This window comes from Aulonocara stuartgranti (genome assembly GCF_965226115.1).
Source record: "Aulonocara stuartgranti genome assembly, chromosome: 3".
NCBI lineage: Eukaryota > Metazoa > Chordata > Actinopteri > Cichliformes > Cichlidae > Aulonocara > Aulonocara stuartgranti.
This window is the reverse complement of record NC_138941.1, coordinates 36,841,983-36,857,026: the sequence shown is the minus strand read 5'-3', so window position 1 is coordinate 36,857,026 and position 15,044 is coordinate 36,841,983. Positions and strand designations below refer to the sequence as shown.

General features: G+C 42.3%; 1 protein-coding gene and 2 long non-coding RNA genes across 3 annotated transcripts in view; 1 reads left to right on the top strand and 2 right to left on the bottom strand.

Moving 5' to 3' along the window:
* Positions 1 to 8,058, bottom strand: part of ntn5 (netrin 5) — a 23,446-nt gene extending 15,388 nt beyond the window's left edge. The window contains exons 1-2 of the mRNA XM_082526235.1: positions 7,725 to 8,058; positions 639 to 2,113 (exon numbers count right to left, since the gene is read on the bottom strand). Coding sequence (XP_082382361.1) covers positions 639 to 2,103 — 1,465 coding nt within the window. The 5' untranslated portion in view covers positions 2,104 to 2,113; positions 7,725 to 8,058. The remainder of the gene's footprint in view (positions 1 to 638; positions 2,114 to 7,724) is intronic.
* Positions 1 to 13,288, top strand: part of LOC309701936 — a 14,921-nt gene extending 1,633 nt beyond the window's left edge. The window contains exons 2-3 of the long non-coding RNA XR_014275311.1: positions 8,521 to 8,598; positions 13,218 to 13,288. This is a non-coding gene — a long non-coding RNA (uncharacterized lncRNA). The remainder of the gene's footprint in view (positions 1 to 8,520; positions 8,599 to 13,217) is intronic.
* The window catches only part of LOC309701935, a 31,424-nt gene continuing 29,176 nt past the window's right edge, over positions 12,797 to 15,044 (bottom strand). Inside the window, exon 3 of the long non-coding RNA XR_014275310.1 lies at positions 12,797 to 15,044. This is a non-coding gene — a long non-coding RNA (uncharacterized lncRNA).

The following is a 15,044-nucleotide window of genomic DNA, read 5'->3' as shown; positions in this document are numbered from 1 at the left end:
AAGAAAAGAGTTTCAGGGCTGGAGAAAGTATTAACAATGGGTTATTCAAATCCAGCAGTTTGGCTTTAATATGGTATCCAGAAAGTACCAAATAAGGGAAATTTTGGCTTAAGCCAGATTTATGACTTTCAGTTTGATTGCAAATATGTTGACACAAAGCCCTCTTACACTTAGCTCTCTTCCAGAGTGCGTCTTTTGTTCTTTTTTTATAGCGAGAATAACTTTCACATCAACTGTATGGGGGGGGATCTTTTAAAGCGCCCTCATTTATATTGTATTAATGTTTGAAGTCATGTATAATTAATGGTGTGTTGCCTTGAGTAACAGTCACTGAACTGGACCTCTGCAACATGTTTGTAGGCTGCTGAGTATCGGTCAGGATCTGATGTGCAAAGGTTTTTATGTTAATGCTGAAAACAGATGTCTGGCTTGTGCTGTTTGAGCGACATTAAGTTGCTGGATGAGTTATAGCCTCTATAAACCTGTACTTAAAATTGAGATTCAATCATGCTGTCTTTACTATATGCACAGTTTTTGACAGTTGCAATATGTTTTCTAGTGATTTCATTGATTTCTTTCATAAGACCAAAGGTGTGCTTATGTTAGCATTTTCAAAGGCAGTGTGATGCAGGACTCACCAACACAGGGGTTTGGGTTAGTGGGCGTAGCTCGATGCCATGGTCTGTCAAAGTAGAAGTCCTCACACACATCACAGTCTGGCCCCGCTGTGTGATGCTTGCATACACACACTGCACGACCCGTGTCGTCGCGGCGACACCTGGAAGCGTGTCCGTTACATTTACACCTGCCCCCGACCTGCAGGTCCGAGAGGGCAAAAGGAGCTCGGCCGGGGGGCTTAAAAGCAGAAGGTTGGGCCGCCTGCAGATTCCTCGGCCTTGTATTGTGATTGTTGTTCCTCCGTTTCCTCAGCTCCTGCCCTTTGTTGTTTCTGCTCCGCCCCTCAACTGTCCAATTGCAATCTCCATTGGGGCAAGGCAGCCAATGATTGTTTTCCTTCTTGCGGCCACGCCCTCTGCCTTTCCCGCCCTTTTTAGGAGAAGTGAGAGTGTCCATGCTGAAACTGTCCCCCCCTTCCTTGCTGTTGACGTTGTGCCCGTCTTCATCTTGACCTGAGCTTTTATAATGGCCCTTCCTGACTTGCTTATCTATTCTAACCCCTTTGTTCCTCACCCTTGTCTCTGAGTTTTTTGTCTCCCTGTCAAAAAATGCCAGTGTATTTTCTGTGTTTAACTTGTCCACCTGATCTCCAGTCTGATCCTTGAAGTCCGTTCTCCATCTCACAACACCAGCCTCTCTGATGTCGTGTCCACGGTCAAGCCATCTTTCTTCTTCCGTCTTATCCATGTGGCCTATCTTCACCTCACTGGACACCTTATGGAAGACCACGCGAATGTCGGTGGCTGTCACCCAGTCCTGGAGAGTGGGGCTATAGTCAAAATCAGGAGAGGATGGCCGTCCATCCAGAGTGGAGAAGGCCAACACCATGCCTCCTCGCTGCTTCTGTAGAGGGCGTGGGTCTGAGCAGAGGGGCTCTGTTTCTTGATGTCTCGTTTGGGCCACTGTTTGTGAAGGTAGCTTGAAGTTCCTGAGGCAGTCGCTGGAGTAGTGCTGCATTGGCCTCCAGGTGCGCCCAAAGTCCATCGACTTGAGGATGGAAATGGAGATGGGGTCCAATGGCTCCCTTTGGTGACAGAACTGAAAACTTATGTATGTGATCTCAAAGCGGCGGCCCAGCGGTAGGGTAAGGACCCAGTCTCCTGTGTCAGTACCTGCATCGGCCATCCAACATGTGAGGTTGTGGGGATTGTTGAGGTCGGTTAAGGTGGTGATGTGGCTGTCATAGTCATTTCCTTGTAGCGAGTGGTTCACGTTGACTGGAACCCCGTAGGCAGCATTGATAAACTCTGACAGGCAGTGTCGCGGACGGCCAACTGTGTGGTAGCAGGGGTCATTAGGTGAATTCCAGCTCAACGGCGGTTGGGGAAGGGAAGAGGAAATGAGGGAAAGACAGAGGAAGAGGAGTAGAAGGAAAACAGGACAAAAAGAGGTGGAGGGAGGAGGGGAAAAGGGTTGGAACATCATGTCATCCAGCCTGTGAGAGGAAAAAATCATTTTTTAAAGAGGAAAACCACAGGGGCGTGATCAGAAAAGAACAAAAGACTAATTGATTGATTTATATGATACGCATTTGAAGCCGAAGAAGGAAATCTAAGAAGGACCACCTGTCCCCTTATTGAAAACACACCATACCAACTGATTGCATCACTGCAAGTTCACCTTATTGGCTTTCAGTAGTTGCCAGTAAAGACTTCATCCTGTAAAAATGTAATCTCCCATCTTCCCAGTAGTGTCAGCCACCGGTTTGAACCCTTGAACTTGAGAACTTATAAGAACTTATCCATCTTAAAACGCTCCTTAACCCCAAAACGAGTGGATGAATGCGGGTGAAGAAGGGCGCGCACCCAGCAGGTCTGTCTGAAATAACAAAAAACATGCCCGACAGCTGGGGCTAAAACCTGAGCTGGACCACATCCATCATATTTATTGCTCCCTTTCCAAATATCTTTACCGTTGGTCATTGCTGCAGCCACCGCAGCGAGGGCCCCGACCATGAGCAGTGTAGTAGTGTCGTGGTGTAGGAAAGAGGGCACGGAGAAACAGAGAGGGAGGAAGAGGACTTGGAGATTAGCATTTGGGATGGTAGAAATGATTTATGGAATGAAATGTGTGTTCGACTTGAGCCCCTACTCGGATACTTCCGTTGAAGAGACAAACCCTGACTTGTGTAGGTCTGCAGTGCAAACAAATCCGCTTCCCGTTTCGTGTAATTGGTGATGAGTGTAATTTATTTTTCTGTCATGATTTGATACTAGAATTCGTCCGCTTTGGCATCCGGACAAAATGGACAATGCACCTACTTTCTCTGGGCCCAGTGATTTATCGTTTTTTCGCTGCTCACACAAAGCCCAGAAGCACATTTCCCAATGAGCACTACGTAAGTTTCTCCATTGCAGGGTGAGTTCAGCACCTTTCTCCTTTCGCTTTTGGGAAATGATTTCTTTTCTTCATTAAATGGGCTGTCATCTTCTCATTTATATCCGCCATCCTTCGGCGGTTTCAAACAACTTTTCCTCCACTCTCCCGTCTCCCTGCCCATCTATCACCTGCCCCTTTCATTCTGTTCTGGGAATATTCTTAACTGCTGTGAGATTGATGATGCCCTAACAAGCGTTTGACACTGACAGCAAAGTCAGCAGGGCTGCATAAACCAAACCCGTAGGAGAGGAACGGGGCTGAGAGCCTCTCCGGCCTCGTCATGCCGCTCAATTAGCCAACGACCGAAATATGAGGCCTCCCTTTTGGGACCACACAACTCTGAGGGGTCCTGTGTGCAGGTCACGGCGGTCTCTCGGCTGCCTGGGGACAAACTGCAAATGTCCAAAAGCAACCAAATGCTAGAAAATAAATCAGCTAAACTTGATTGAGCACAAAAGGGGAATAACAGGCTCAGCAGGCGCCTGTGTTTTGTGGCGTTGCTAAAGGAAACAAGTAACAAGTGCAGTGATTAGTGGTCTGACTGTGACCCTGGTCCCAGAGAGCCACATTCCTGTGATCCAGAATGCCTCGGCTAGCCATTCCTGACGTGTCGAGACATGCCCCACGGGAACCTGAACACACTGATAAAAAGCAAGACGTATAAGTTGATCGGCTGATTAATTGGCTCTCTGGTTTCATGTGGTATCGATATACCGGTTGTATAAGAAGGGGAGACAAGTCAAAGGGATGATGAGCAGGATAAAAAGCTACCAGAGGATTCAGGGAAGTAGTGGTGAGATTTCAGTCAGGAATTCAGCGAATGGGCAGTTATAAGCGTGTAGGCGGGTGGTGGGGGTGAAGCGTACACATGGCTAAAAGAGAAAGGGGTAGGTTGTTTAACATTCCCGTGACATGCACTTGCTCTTGTCTTTGTCACATTACATGACTAATTAAACATTTGCCCATTACACCCACTCTGATAAATGGATGCTCATCTAAGTGAGGCCCTTGAGGTTTTTAATGCGCCCCTCTAGGCCAAATGCAGAGACTAGATCAACTGTCTCGTATGGCCAATGCAACCCAGCAGATATGGTTTCAACTACGGTTTTTCTCTACCGCTTTCAATAAATTCACACAGCCAGCATGCCGGGGGCGGAAATGCTGAAGACGAGCGGGATTTCCTCTGAATGAATTTCCCGTTAACTCCAAGAAGAGGCCTCGATCTCCGTTTCAGTTTTGTCTACTTTTTCTTAGTTGCAAACTTAATGCACACAATAGCTGTTGATATAACAACTATGCATTCAGTTTGAGGACCCTGTGAGCAGAAGTTTTGAAATAACTTGGCAGCAATCTGCCTCTCAAAAAGCTTATACAGCCAAATAGTGGTATGATGAGATCAACAACATCTCCGGCGGGTGATCTTTAGAAGCAGCTATGCTTGGCTGGCAAGGGGCTGGAAAAATACTTGCTGACAACCTGGGGGCATGTTTACAGCATAGTCGAACAGGAGAGAGCAAGGAGAGCGGCGCTGGTGTTCGTGCTCTGCAGTCCTCGTTTATTTCCCGATGTAAATCTCCCGTTCTTCATAACGCTGAAATGTGTCTGAACTTGAAAGCAGCAGAGATGTCGGGAGCAGAAACAAAAAAGTGGTTTAATGATTTGGTAGAGGCTGAAGCTGCAGGAGTTCATGCACATGCATATAAGTTTTTCACATCTGAATAAATGGATAGGAATATGTAAGTGAATAGGAAACTCAATAAGGTGTTTCGGTGCAGCTGAAAATTCTGTTTGCAAAAGCATTTGCTTGCTAGACAGTTTTGCACTGAGTCTTTCTGTAGATTTAGGAGTCTGGTGGAGCTTTCAGAGAGAGAGAGATGTGATCTTATGGGGTAATAACAGCAATACATCCATAGTTTTCCATATCCATGCATGTTCATTTTTCATGCTTGGCCTGTCTCTGTAAGTAATATACCATGCCTTTTGCTGTATTATGATTCTAACTGAAGAACGAAGATCATATCCTTCTGAAAACTTATCACTCATAAATTAACTTTTTTTTTTTTTTTTTGCTTGTTTAATTGTTCCGCAGCAAACGTGTCTTTTTTGTGTTCCTGTCTCTTGCTGTGGTTCCTCTCTCTTGCTACCTGCTAACTCGCTTTGTCCCTTGCAGAGCTTTGGGCCTGTCTGTGTCTGGAGCTATTCTGCTGAGCAGATGAGCTGGATTTGGCCTGTCTCGCACATTTTAACATTCCTCGTCATGCGCAGCAGTCCCGGTCAACCGCAGCGAGGGAAAATATGCTAAATTCAAATAGTTCTGCAACCTCTGTAAGGGGTTTCAATAGATTAAAATGAGGATTGCGCAAATAAACACACGGCTGTGTTGTTTAATAAGGTGGATTTGTATCGAGCTGATAGCATCTGGGAAGATTTCCCAGGGTTTTACGTTGCAGCTCTGCTCCAAGACACGGAGCCTTTAAATAAATATGATCAATTATATAAGCTCTGTCTTATAGCCAGCGCGTTTGAAGCTGAACCAAGCGGGCACCTGTTGGCGCATGTTACCAAACTGACACCTTTGTTAATTTGCAATTGTCCTCAGCCGTCAGAAATACAACCCTGGGCTCTGGGTGAGAAGAGAAAGGCTATGCATGCGCTCTGTATTCCCATACTGCATTCCTGCCCGCACAGTTGAAGCCCATGTGTGTGTTATTCCACGCGGAGCGGATTCCAGGAGTTCTGTTTTAGGTGTAATAATCTAATTTTAGTGGGGTGGCCAGGGAGGTGGAAGCAACAGACAGCGCAAAATGGATTATCGCTGCTCGTATCTTTAGCTAAAGGCCTCTGTCCTTCATGTTTGCACCTCCAACAAACAGCCAGTCCGGTGCACGTGTGCCGCATCCTCCTGGGCCATCTGTGCCCCCTCAGATCTGAAAGGTGTCTCTGCACCGACCTGCAAGATTTACTTGCTTCACTTTTGAATAAAAAAAACACATGTTGCCCGCTTGATAATACAAGGGGAGTTTCCTGTCAATTTCCCCTTTACTGCCTCATACAAGTTGGCAAGAAGCTTTCAGCGCAGCTCCAACTTCACATGATCTTATTGAAAACCAGATGGAAATTAAATCACTGGGAATCCACGCTGCAGTCAGGCCAAAGACAACTTCGGGCATTGTGGGGGGAAAAAAATTCCTGTGCGTAATTGTGTGCAAATTAAATCCGCATAGTGTCATACAGCAAGTTAATAATGAGAAGCAGGCGCAAAATGAATCAAAAAACACCGCCAGGTTTGCGCCTTTTATGAGCACTGGACAAGATTAAAAAATATATGTTTTTAAAAAGAAAGAAAAAAGAAGAAAAGAAAAACAGCCAATTAATCATTAGTGTTACAGTTTCATAAAAAACAAACAAACAACTTTTTGTTTACTAAACTTTAGCTTGTTTTAATTAACACTTCACAGCAATCCAGTAAACCCCAGTCCCCAAATTCCTTAAGAAAAGAAAGACAGAAAAAAGCAGGCTGTCTTTATTAAGACAAATGCGGTGATATTTTTATTAAACTGGACTTTTAGGGAAACCAACAAACTGTAAACGGACCTTAAAAGGCAAACAGCCCGCAGATACACGCTGGATGCCGGAGTTGACTTTAACCTGAGTCCTTAGACTTTAATGATCCCTTTGCCACGGTTCATGAAACGTAAATGTTTATCATATTTAGTCTGATTGCTTTGGCCAGAGCTGAGAGCGAAGCCCGGAGACTAATTGGCTCGATTCAGCAGAGCTAATTGCGCTTTTGTTGAGCGCAAATTAGCTGCAGCCAATTATGAGCTTTATTTACACAGCGAGGCTATCGCAACGTGATCAGAAAACTTTCACTCTGATGTTTAATGTTGATCATTATTCTCGCTTGTGTTTAACGTTTAGGATAAATAACAGCGCCGAATTCCCGGCCTGCTAATTGGAAATCGTGTTATGAGCGTATATTGTGTTTTGATTTATTTATTAAATTTTTCTTTTACCTCAACATAATGGGACATAGTGGCAAAACCACGTGCGTACGATTACATTCAAAAGAAATATACAAATGAAAATATGTTTTTTAAAATTGTAGTTCTGTGCAATGTTGCAGTAAAAAACAAACAAAAAATAAATACAGATTGTTTTTTAGAATGTTTTCTTATTTAAAAATAAAATAAAATAAAAATAAACACAATAAGCAATTTACATTTCAGTAACACTCGAGGTAAAACAATTTATACTACATGAGGTCATTTTATAGGATTAAACGTATTTTTTTCTAGTTCAGTCCTACAGCTTATTTGTCAGCGCGTAAAACAATCAGTAATCACATTTAAAAGAATGAATTTTTAATGAGATTTATTCTCAACTATGAAAATATAAGTGCGTAAACGATAACTGAAAAGAGAAACGTAGCTATAACTCTACCCCTAATGTAATTTATACGAGTTTTTATTCCCCACAAATGCGTTTCTGCCTTTATTTAACCCTCTTTTAGCCCTCAGTTCCACCGACAGAAAATACAGTCTGCACTTGAAGTTCCGTCGCTGCTTCTCTCCAGCGCCACAAAAGCGCAGATAAAACTTCACACCCCTTCAGCTACCGCAGACCTCGAGCCGATAAACGATCAAAAATCAGTCACAGGAGCTCACCATGTGCGTCGTCGCTGTGCTTCTCCTTCCTGCTCCCGCGGTGCCTCCTGATCATTAAGAGCAGCGCAGCAAGTGTCCGGACATCCAGCTCGGTGTGCAGAGGAGAGCTGAGCAGAAGGCAAACCTGCCGGGAGGGGGCAACGCACCGGGTAGGGGTGGGGGGACTGTGGGTGCAAATTAATGGGATAATCTGGGAGGTGTCTCTCCTAATAGCAACAAAACTGAGCCAAGAGCTCCCACCGAGGAGAGGAGTCACATCATTCTGTACCAAACTGGCTCCAAGTGCCGAATGCGTAAAACCCCGATCCAAAGCTTTATTCTTTAAACACTTGTTTTACTGCTAAGTGTTCTGCTGGTATCAGCTTCAAATGTTTGGATAACATTTACTTTTCTTTTTTGTGGGAAAGTCCAGTGTTGACGCCCACCATTCTATGCTAACAACCTGTATATTTCCAGTTAATCACTGATTATATAAATAGTTATGTAAAAGGTTTTCTGCACCAGTGCATGCTTTCAGTAAATATCTTAAAATAATCAAAAGTTGTTTTGAAACAGGACGAAAGAGCATTTGATGTAAGAATAGAAATGGAAAGTAGCCACACAAACCCCCTCTGTGTGCACAAGTGCATTAAGCAGGGCATTTGTCGTGTTGTTGTGTGATTTGTTTACTGCAGATGAACTCCATAGGTTTTCTTTTTTCTCACTGTGGGAATATTTTTAGTCAAACGTAGCTTTTGATTTCTGGTTGCCTTCACTGGCTCAAAGAAACACCTTTTCTTCTTTGTTCTTCTTTCAGGAGCAGAACCTTTTTTGGAGTCTGATTTTATTTATAGGGCCTGCAGATAGAAGACACACTTCTTTGTTCTGTTGTCAGGTGAGGAGTTTAGTTCTTTTCTGACAACAGCTCCATCAGTTGCAGGCGTGTTAGTTACATTTGCACTGCTGTTTTAGTTGTGAGTTATGTGTTCGCATTTGTACTCTTTTATTTTGTTGGCCAGTTACTGAGTGCATTGGAGACTAAGGTTTGACATCCAAAACATGAGATGAGTTTGCAAACGACACTTTAAATTAAACCAGAGATCAAAATATCTCAAATTAGCCCATTAGTAGCCAACTCCCATTTATCATACTTATGATACTCGTGCATTTTTTCATAATATGTTTGTGCTTTCTGTAGTTTATAGTTTTGTAGTGTTACGTCATGCAGCAGGAGACATGACACAGCTCCCTATAAATACAAACAGGTTGACCTTTGCCATTATTCCAGATTTTTTTTGTTTAGTAGAAAACTACAATTTTTAAGACTCAGCTCAGCATTTCATGGTTTGTTAAGGATGCCTTTTCTTTTCTCTTTTTTTGCACTGCATGGATTCTCCTCCTTCAGGTTTATTAGCATTGGCAGGTAAATTGAGGGGTGCAGACAAAGTTCAGTTGCAGTAGTCTTATCTCGTCATCCAGGCAAAGATCTCGCTATCCCCTTGGTGAAATAGGAAAAATAGCTGAAGTTAATTTGGTGGAGTGGATCGTTCTCAGATGTGAGGCAAAACTGATACAGATGGAAATATAGGAACGAGAAAGTGGAGGGAGGGAGGAGGGAAGACGCTTGATTGGAGAGGAGGAAACTTTCCCAGAGAAAGACATAAAACTGATTGATGACTTCCCTCGAGGAATGTTTCCCCAGGTGTGTTTTGTGTGTGTGTGTGTGTGTGTGTGTGTGTGCGTGCGTGTGTGTCTAGTTACAATGCACTTAAGAAATGCTATCCTTGGACACAGGACAAGTGCAATAAAGTAAACTGAGGAGTGAAATAGCACGTTAATGCGTAAATATTGCATTTTGGCAACATCAATACAAAGGCACATGAGATATCAGCGTGCTGAGGAGGAGGTACCCTTATAAAGAATAATTTGAAAAACGCAAATACTAATTGAGAGCAGAAATCACCCCTAACAGTGATATAAGAAAAAGCGTTTAACTGTGTAATAAAGTCCTAAGGAGGTCCTTGACAGGTGCTTTGCACTGCCAGATTGTTCACCCTGCAGCTAGTAGTGTTCTTAGAGACTCAAAGCATAATAAACAAAACACCACGGAGGTGCAATTTTAAAAGTCAACATTAACTCGCTGTAACAGAAAAGGGGCACATTTCACAATACATGGCTGTCCGTGTTTGATGGATTAGCAGTGTTTAAATATTTAAAGTACTACAATATGGCTCTGTAGCTTGGTTTAATGATCAACTAAGGGAAGGGGGGGGGATTTCCAATATAGCGAAATTACATTAATTTTTGCCCCTCCGCCCCAGCTCTCGGCCACCTTTTGGTGCAACAGATGGGATGTTATATTATCCTGGAGAAAGATGCCCGTGTAGTAGAAACATCCAGGCCTAATGTGAGCCACCATCGGCTCCAGTTATGCCACAGGGAAGTGTTGTGTGGTCTAGACACGACCCTAATATCACAATCCACCTGACAGCTGGCGCAAATAAAGTGAACTTGCGCCTGAGCAGAGGCACACCCGGAGTCCATGTCATCAGTCAGAGCCCACAGAAAACTGCAGATGTGGGGCCGAACATTCACTGTTATCTGGGTTTCAACACAGAATTAATAAAAAGATTTACCGCAGAGGTCCAAGAAAAAATAAATAAATAAAAGCAAAAATCAGTGTAAATACCACATGTGGGAAATAATGACTCAAAGACTGAAAGCAATTAAAGCTTAACCCATAAGAGCTCGGACCCATTTTTACTGTGAGGAAAACTATGGGAGAGTCAGTTTTGAAACTTTAACAGAAACTTCTCAGTGTGTAAAGAGGCAGTGACACCTGTGTCACCGTGGGTTCTTATGTATTTAACTGAGATCAGCTGAATCTTTTTTTTCTCCTCTACATATGATTAATGAGGTGACAACAAATAAAACTAGAGAACTATTAATGATCTTGGACAAAAAGAAAAACATGCATTTGAGGAGATTTTTGACTCAGTCCAAAGAAAACATTAAAAAAAAAAGTCAGCGGTGTACCTCAAGGTTCAATTTCGGGTCCCTTAAAGTTGCTTTGTACTGTGTGTATTATTGATCCCACTAAATGCAGGTGTAAAAACACCTTTAGAGCCTCTCTTTTAAAAACAAACAAACAAAATTTTCTCCACCGGGATGTACATAATAATTTAAATGTTATGGTATAATTCTGCATTTAAATGAAGACGTTTCTTTTTTAAGTGGCTAAAGCCTAGCAAATTATAGACAGATTAGCCATTAGCTCTGTAGAATTTAACCATGATGTTATTATAAATGACTTAAAAGAGGGGGGGGGGGGAAAGCATATAAAAAACTAAGAGTCAATTTTAGATCCATATTTCCTTTTAGATCTTTCTTCTGTTGACAAAAATATTAGGGGTCAACGTACTAAATATGCAGTAACTTCAGCTCATTGCTGCTAATTCATCACCATAGCAGCATCTTCTGCAAGAAAAACTTTGCATACTACTTGGGAAAACCAAGGTTCAGAGGCTGTAAGAAGATCCTCTGTAAACATTGAGATGTGTCTCATCTGTTCCAGAGATCGACCCCCTCCGTCATCTGAACAGATCCTCGGGGAGATCGTTTTTCTTTCCCTCTGACCTCCGCTCTAGTCCATAGAGGGAATAAACAATGGGCACGCTTTTTGGTATAAGCCTCATCGGGATTCTCATTTGTATATTCACCCAGAAGATGGCAGTCATTTTGGATTTTAAAAAATTTCTATGTTCTACAAATATGTACACAAATCATTATTTCCTAAGTAATGCAATATGATTCTTTTTGTTATCTTTAAGGAGGAAAAAACAAAATAAACTTTATTGAATGCTTTGGCTCTGAAACATGCTTGGTATAAAGAACAGAGTGTAAAATTATCCTGGTTGCCATGAATCCAAATGCAGTGTTTTGTTTTTCCAGAGTTTTCCTCACTTTGTCTCTGGCACGAGTGCTAACGGGTGCTGTTTGCTGACGGGGAGCAGGCTGTTGTTCTGGAAAACAAACAAAAAACAAATCAATTACCCTGTTTAGTTCAAGTACCGGCGGTGTGGAATTTAGAAGAAAGGATTTTTGCTCAGCACCTTTTCCTGACAGCAGCAACATGTTCACCCTTAAATCTCTGTCGCTCTGTCTCTCGTTTCCAGCCACATCATGGTGGCCTTCTGTTGTATTTAAACTGCTTGTTAAAATACTTTTATCATTGTGGTTGATTAAGATTTCCAAAATTAAGAGTGACCTACATCTCGCTTTACCTCACATATCAAATATTTATCCACTACGCACCTTGCCAAAGCAAACAAAGAAGGTTTCTAGATCCTTTCAGAGAGGAAAACAATCAGAGGAAATGAAACACGAGGAAAAGGAAACAAACCGAAGGCTTTGTTCACAAAAAAATTATTAAAAATGGACGTTTCAACACAATATCAAACACTGACAAGCAGCTTGTGTAATATGATAAAAACATTGTGTATATTTTTGTCATAGGGGTTTTCATCATCAGAGGAAGTTGCCTGTAATACAATTTCAAGCGTGATGTTGACAAATGTGGATATTTCTAAAATATCGTTACAAGGCTGGCAAACACATTTAAAGTTTTAATTTGAATGATCTCATCAGCCTCATTGTGCAAGGCGCACCTTATAAGGTATCTTCTTTAAACATCTGTGACACCTTTGGGCACAGGGCCCACAGACTGTAGCAGTTTCCAAATAGTGGCATGATAATCACTATTAATCACTCTTTAAAGTTTTGCACATTTTTGTAACTTTCCTTTTTGCCTGGAAACTCATTTTTGTACACATCACTTTATCTGCTATCATGATATTACAAAGTCATAAAGCTCTGACTGTGGAAGCTTCCAGACAGGTTACCAGGCTCTATGGATTAAATAAAAGTGAACACACACTTGATATTTCAAATGCACCTGCAGGTGTAGTCTGCAAATAAATAAATATAAATAAAATAAAAGGTCAGCAATGCAGCCTCTATACAGATGGCTACATGAATGCTTTAAAAAAAAAAACAGTTCAATGACACTAGCCTGTAATTAAAAAAAAAAAAATGTTAGCATTTTTAAAATTATCTTCTTCGGTACAGGTATTTGAGATTGATGTAGGCCTTCTCTGGAAGAAATACGATTGGTCCCAAAGTGGTTATCTCTGCAAGAACAAAACATCCGAGTGAATCTTCTGCTGATCCTGTGACTTACAAGCTGTCTGCTTTTAAAATTCTGTCCAAATCACAGCAGAAGCAGCGGTTTGTCTGGGCTGTGTTGCTCCTCAGCGCCATCTCGTGGCTGGACTTGGCAGTAGCTGTCTAAATCGTGTTGTCAGTGCTGGGACAACTCATAGAGTTGATCGTCGCCATCCTCTGATCTCCATTTGAAAAAAAAAAGTTTGCATCAGGCATTTTTCAGTGGTTTAATTTGAACTTGGAAACACTGACCTTTAACTTTTTTCTTTCTTTCCTTCTTCTTTTTTTTAGTTTTTTAAGAAAAGGACTTTTTTCATTGGGATCTTCCTTGAACTGCGCCCAGCTTCCAGGTAACACGTGATACCTACAGGGAGTGCAGAATTATTAGGCAAATGAGTATTTTGTCCACATCATCCTCTTCATGCATGTTGTCTTACTCCAAGCTGTATAGGCTCGAAAGCCTACTACCAATTAAGCATATTAGGTGATGTGCATCTCTGTAATGAGAAGGGGTGTGGTCTAATGACATCAACACCCTATATCAGGTGTGCATAATTATTAGGCAGCGTCCTTTCCTTTGGCAAAATGGGTCAAAAGAAGGACTTGACAGGCTCAGAAAAGTCAAAAATAGTGAGATATCTTGCAGAGGGATGCAGCAGTCTCAAAATTGCAAAGCCTCTGAAGCGTGATCATCGAACAATCAAGCGTTTCATTCAAAATAGTCAACAGGGTCGCAAGAAGCGTGTGGAAAAACCAAGGCGCAAAATAACTGCCCATGAACTGAGAAAAGTCAAGCGTGCAGCTGCCAAGATGCCACTTGCCACCAGTTTGGCCATATTTCAGAGCTGCAACATCACTGGAGTGCCCAAAAGCACAAGGTGTGCAATACTCAGAGACATGGCCAAGGTAAGAAAGGCTGAAAGACGACCACCACTGAACAAGACACACAAGCTGAAACGTCAAGACTGGGCCAAGAAATATCTCAAGACTGATTTTTCTAAGGTTTTATGGACTGATGAAATGAGAGTGAGTCTTGATGGGCCAGATGGATGGGCCCGTGGCTGGATTGGTAAAGGGCAGAGAGCTCCAGTCCGACTCAGACGCCAGCAAGGTGGAGGTGGAGTACTGGTTTGGGCTGGTATCATCAAAGATGAGCTTGTGGGGCCTTTTCAGGTTGAGGATGGAGTCAAGCTCAACTCCCAGTCCTACTGCCAGTTTCTGGAAGACACCTTCTTCAAGCAGTGGTACAGGAAGAAGTCTGCATCCTTCAAGAAAAACATGATTTTCATGCAGGACAATGCTCCATCACACGCGTCCAAGTACTCCACAGCGTGGCTGGCAAGAAAGGGTATAAAAGAAGAAAAACTAATGACATGGCCACCTTGTTCACCTGATCTGAACCCCATTGAGAACCTGTGGTCCATCATCAAATGTGAGATTTAGAAGGAGGGAAAACAGTACACCTCTCTGAACAGTGTCTGGGAGGCTGTGGTTGCTGCTGCACGCAATGTTGATGGTGAACAGATCAAAACACTGACAGAATCCATGGATGGCAGGCTTTTGAGTGTCCTTGCAAAGAAAGGTGGCTATATTGGTCGCTGATTTGTTTTTGTTTTGTTTTTGAATGTCAGAAATGTATATTTGTGAATGTGGAGATGTTATATTGGTTTCACTGGTAAAAATAAATAATTGAAATGGGTATATATTTGTTTTTTGTTAAGTTGCCTAATAATTATGCACAGTAATAGTCACCTGCACACACAGATATCCCCCTAAAATAGCTAAAACTAAAAACAAACTAAAAACTACTTCCAAAAACATTCAGCTTTGATATTAATGAGTTTTTTGGGTTCATTGAGAACATGGTTGTTGTTCAATAATAAAATTATTCCTCAAAAATACAACTTTCCTAATAATTCTGCACTCCCTGTATAGAACCCATGCTGGGGGATATGCTCCCTCCTTGTAGGCATTCAAAAGTTGGGTATTTCAGTGCTAACAGTGCTCCTGGGGTTCTGATGGAAAAGGAAAGGTACAAGCTGAATCTGGAAGAGTTTGTTCTGAACTTGGGGCAGGAAACAAGATCTGGAGCTGCTCAGCTGGGAGTCTGTGAAACAT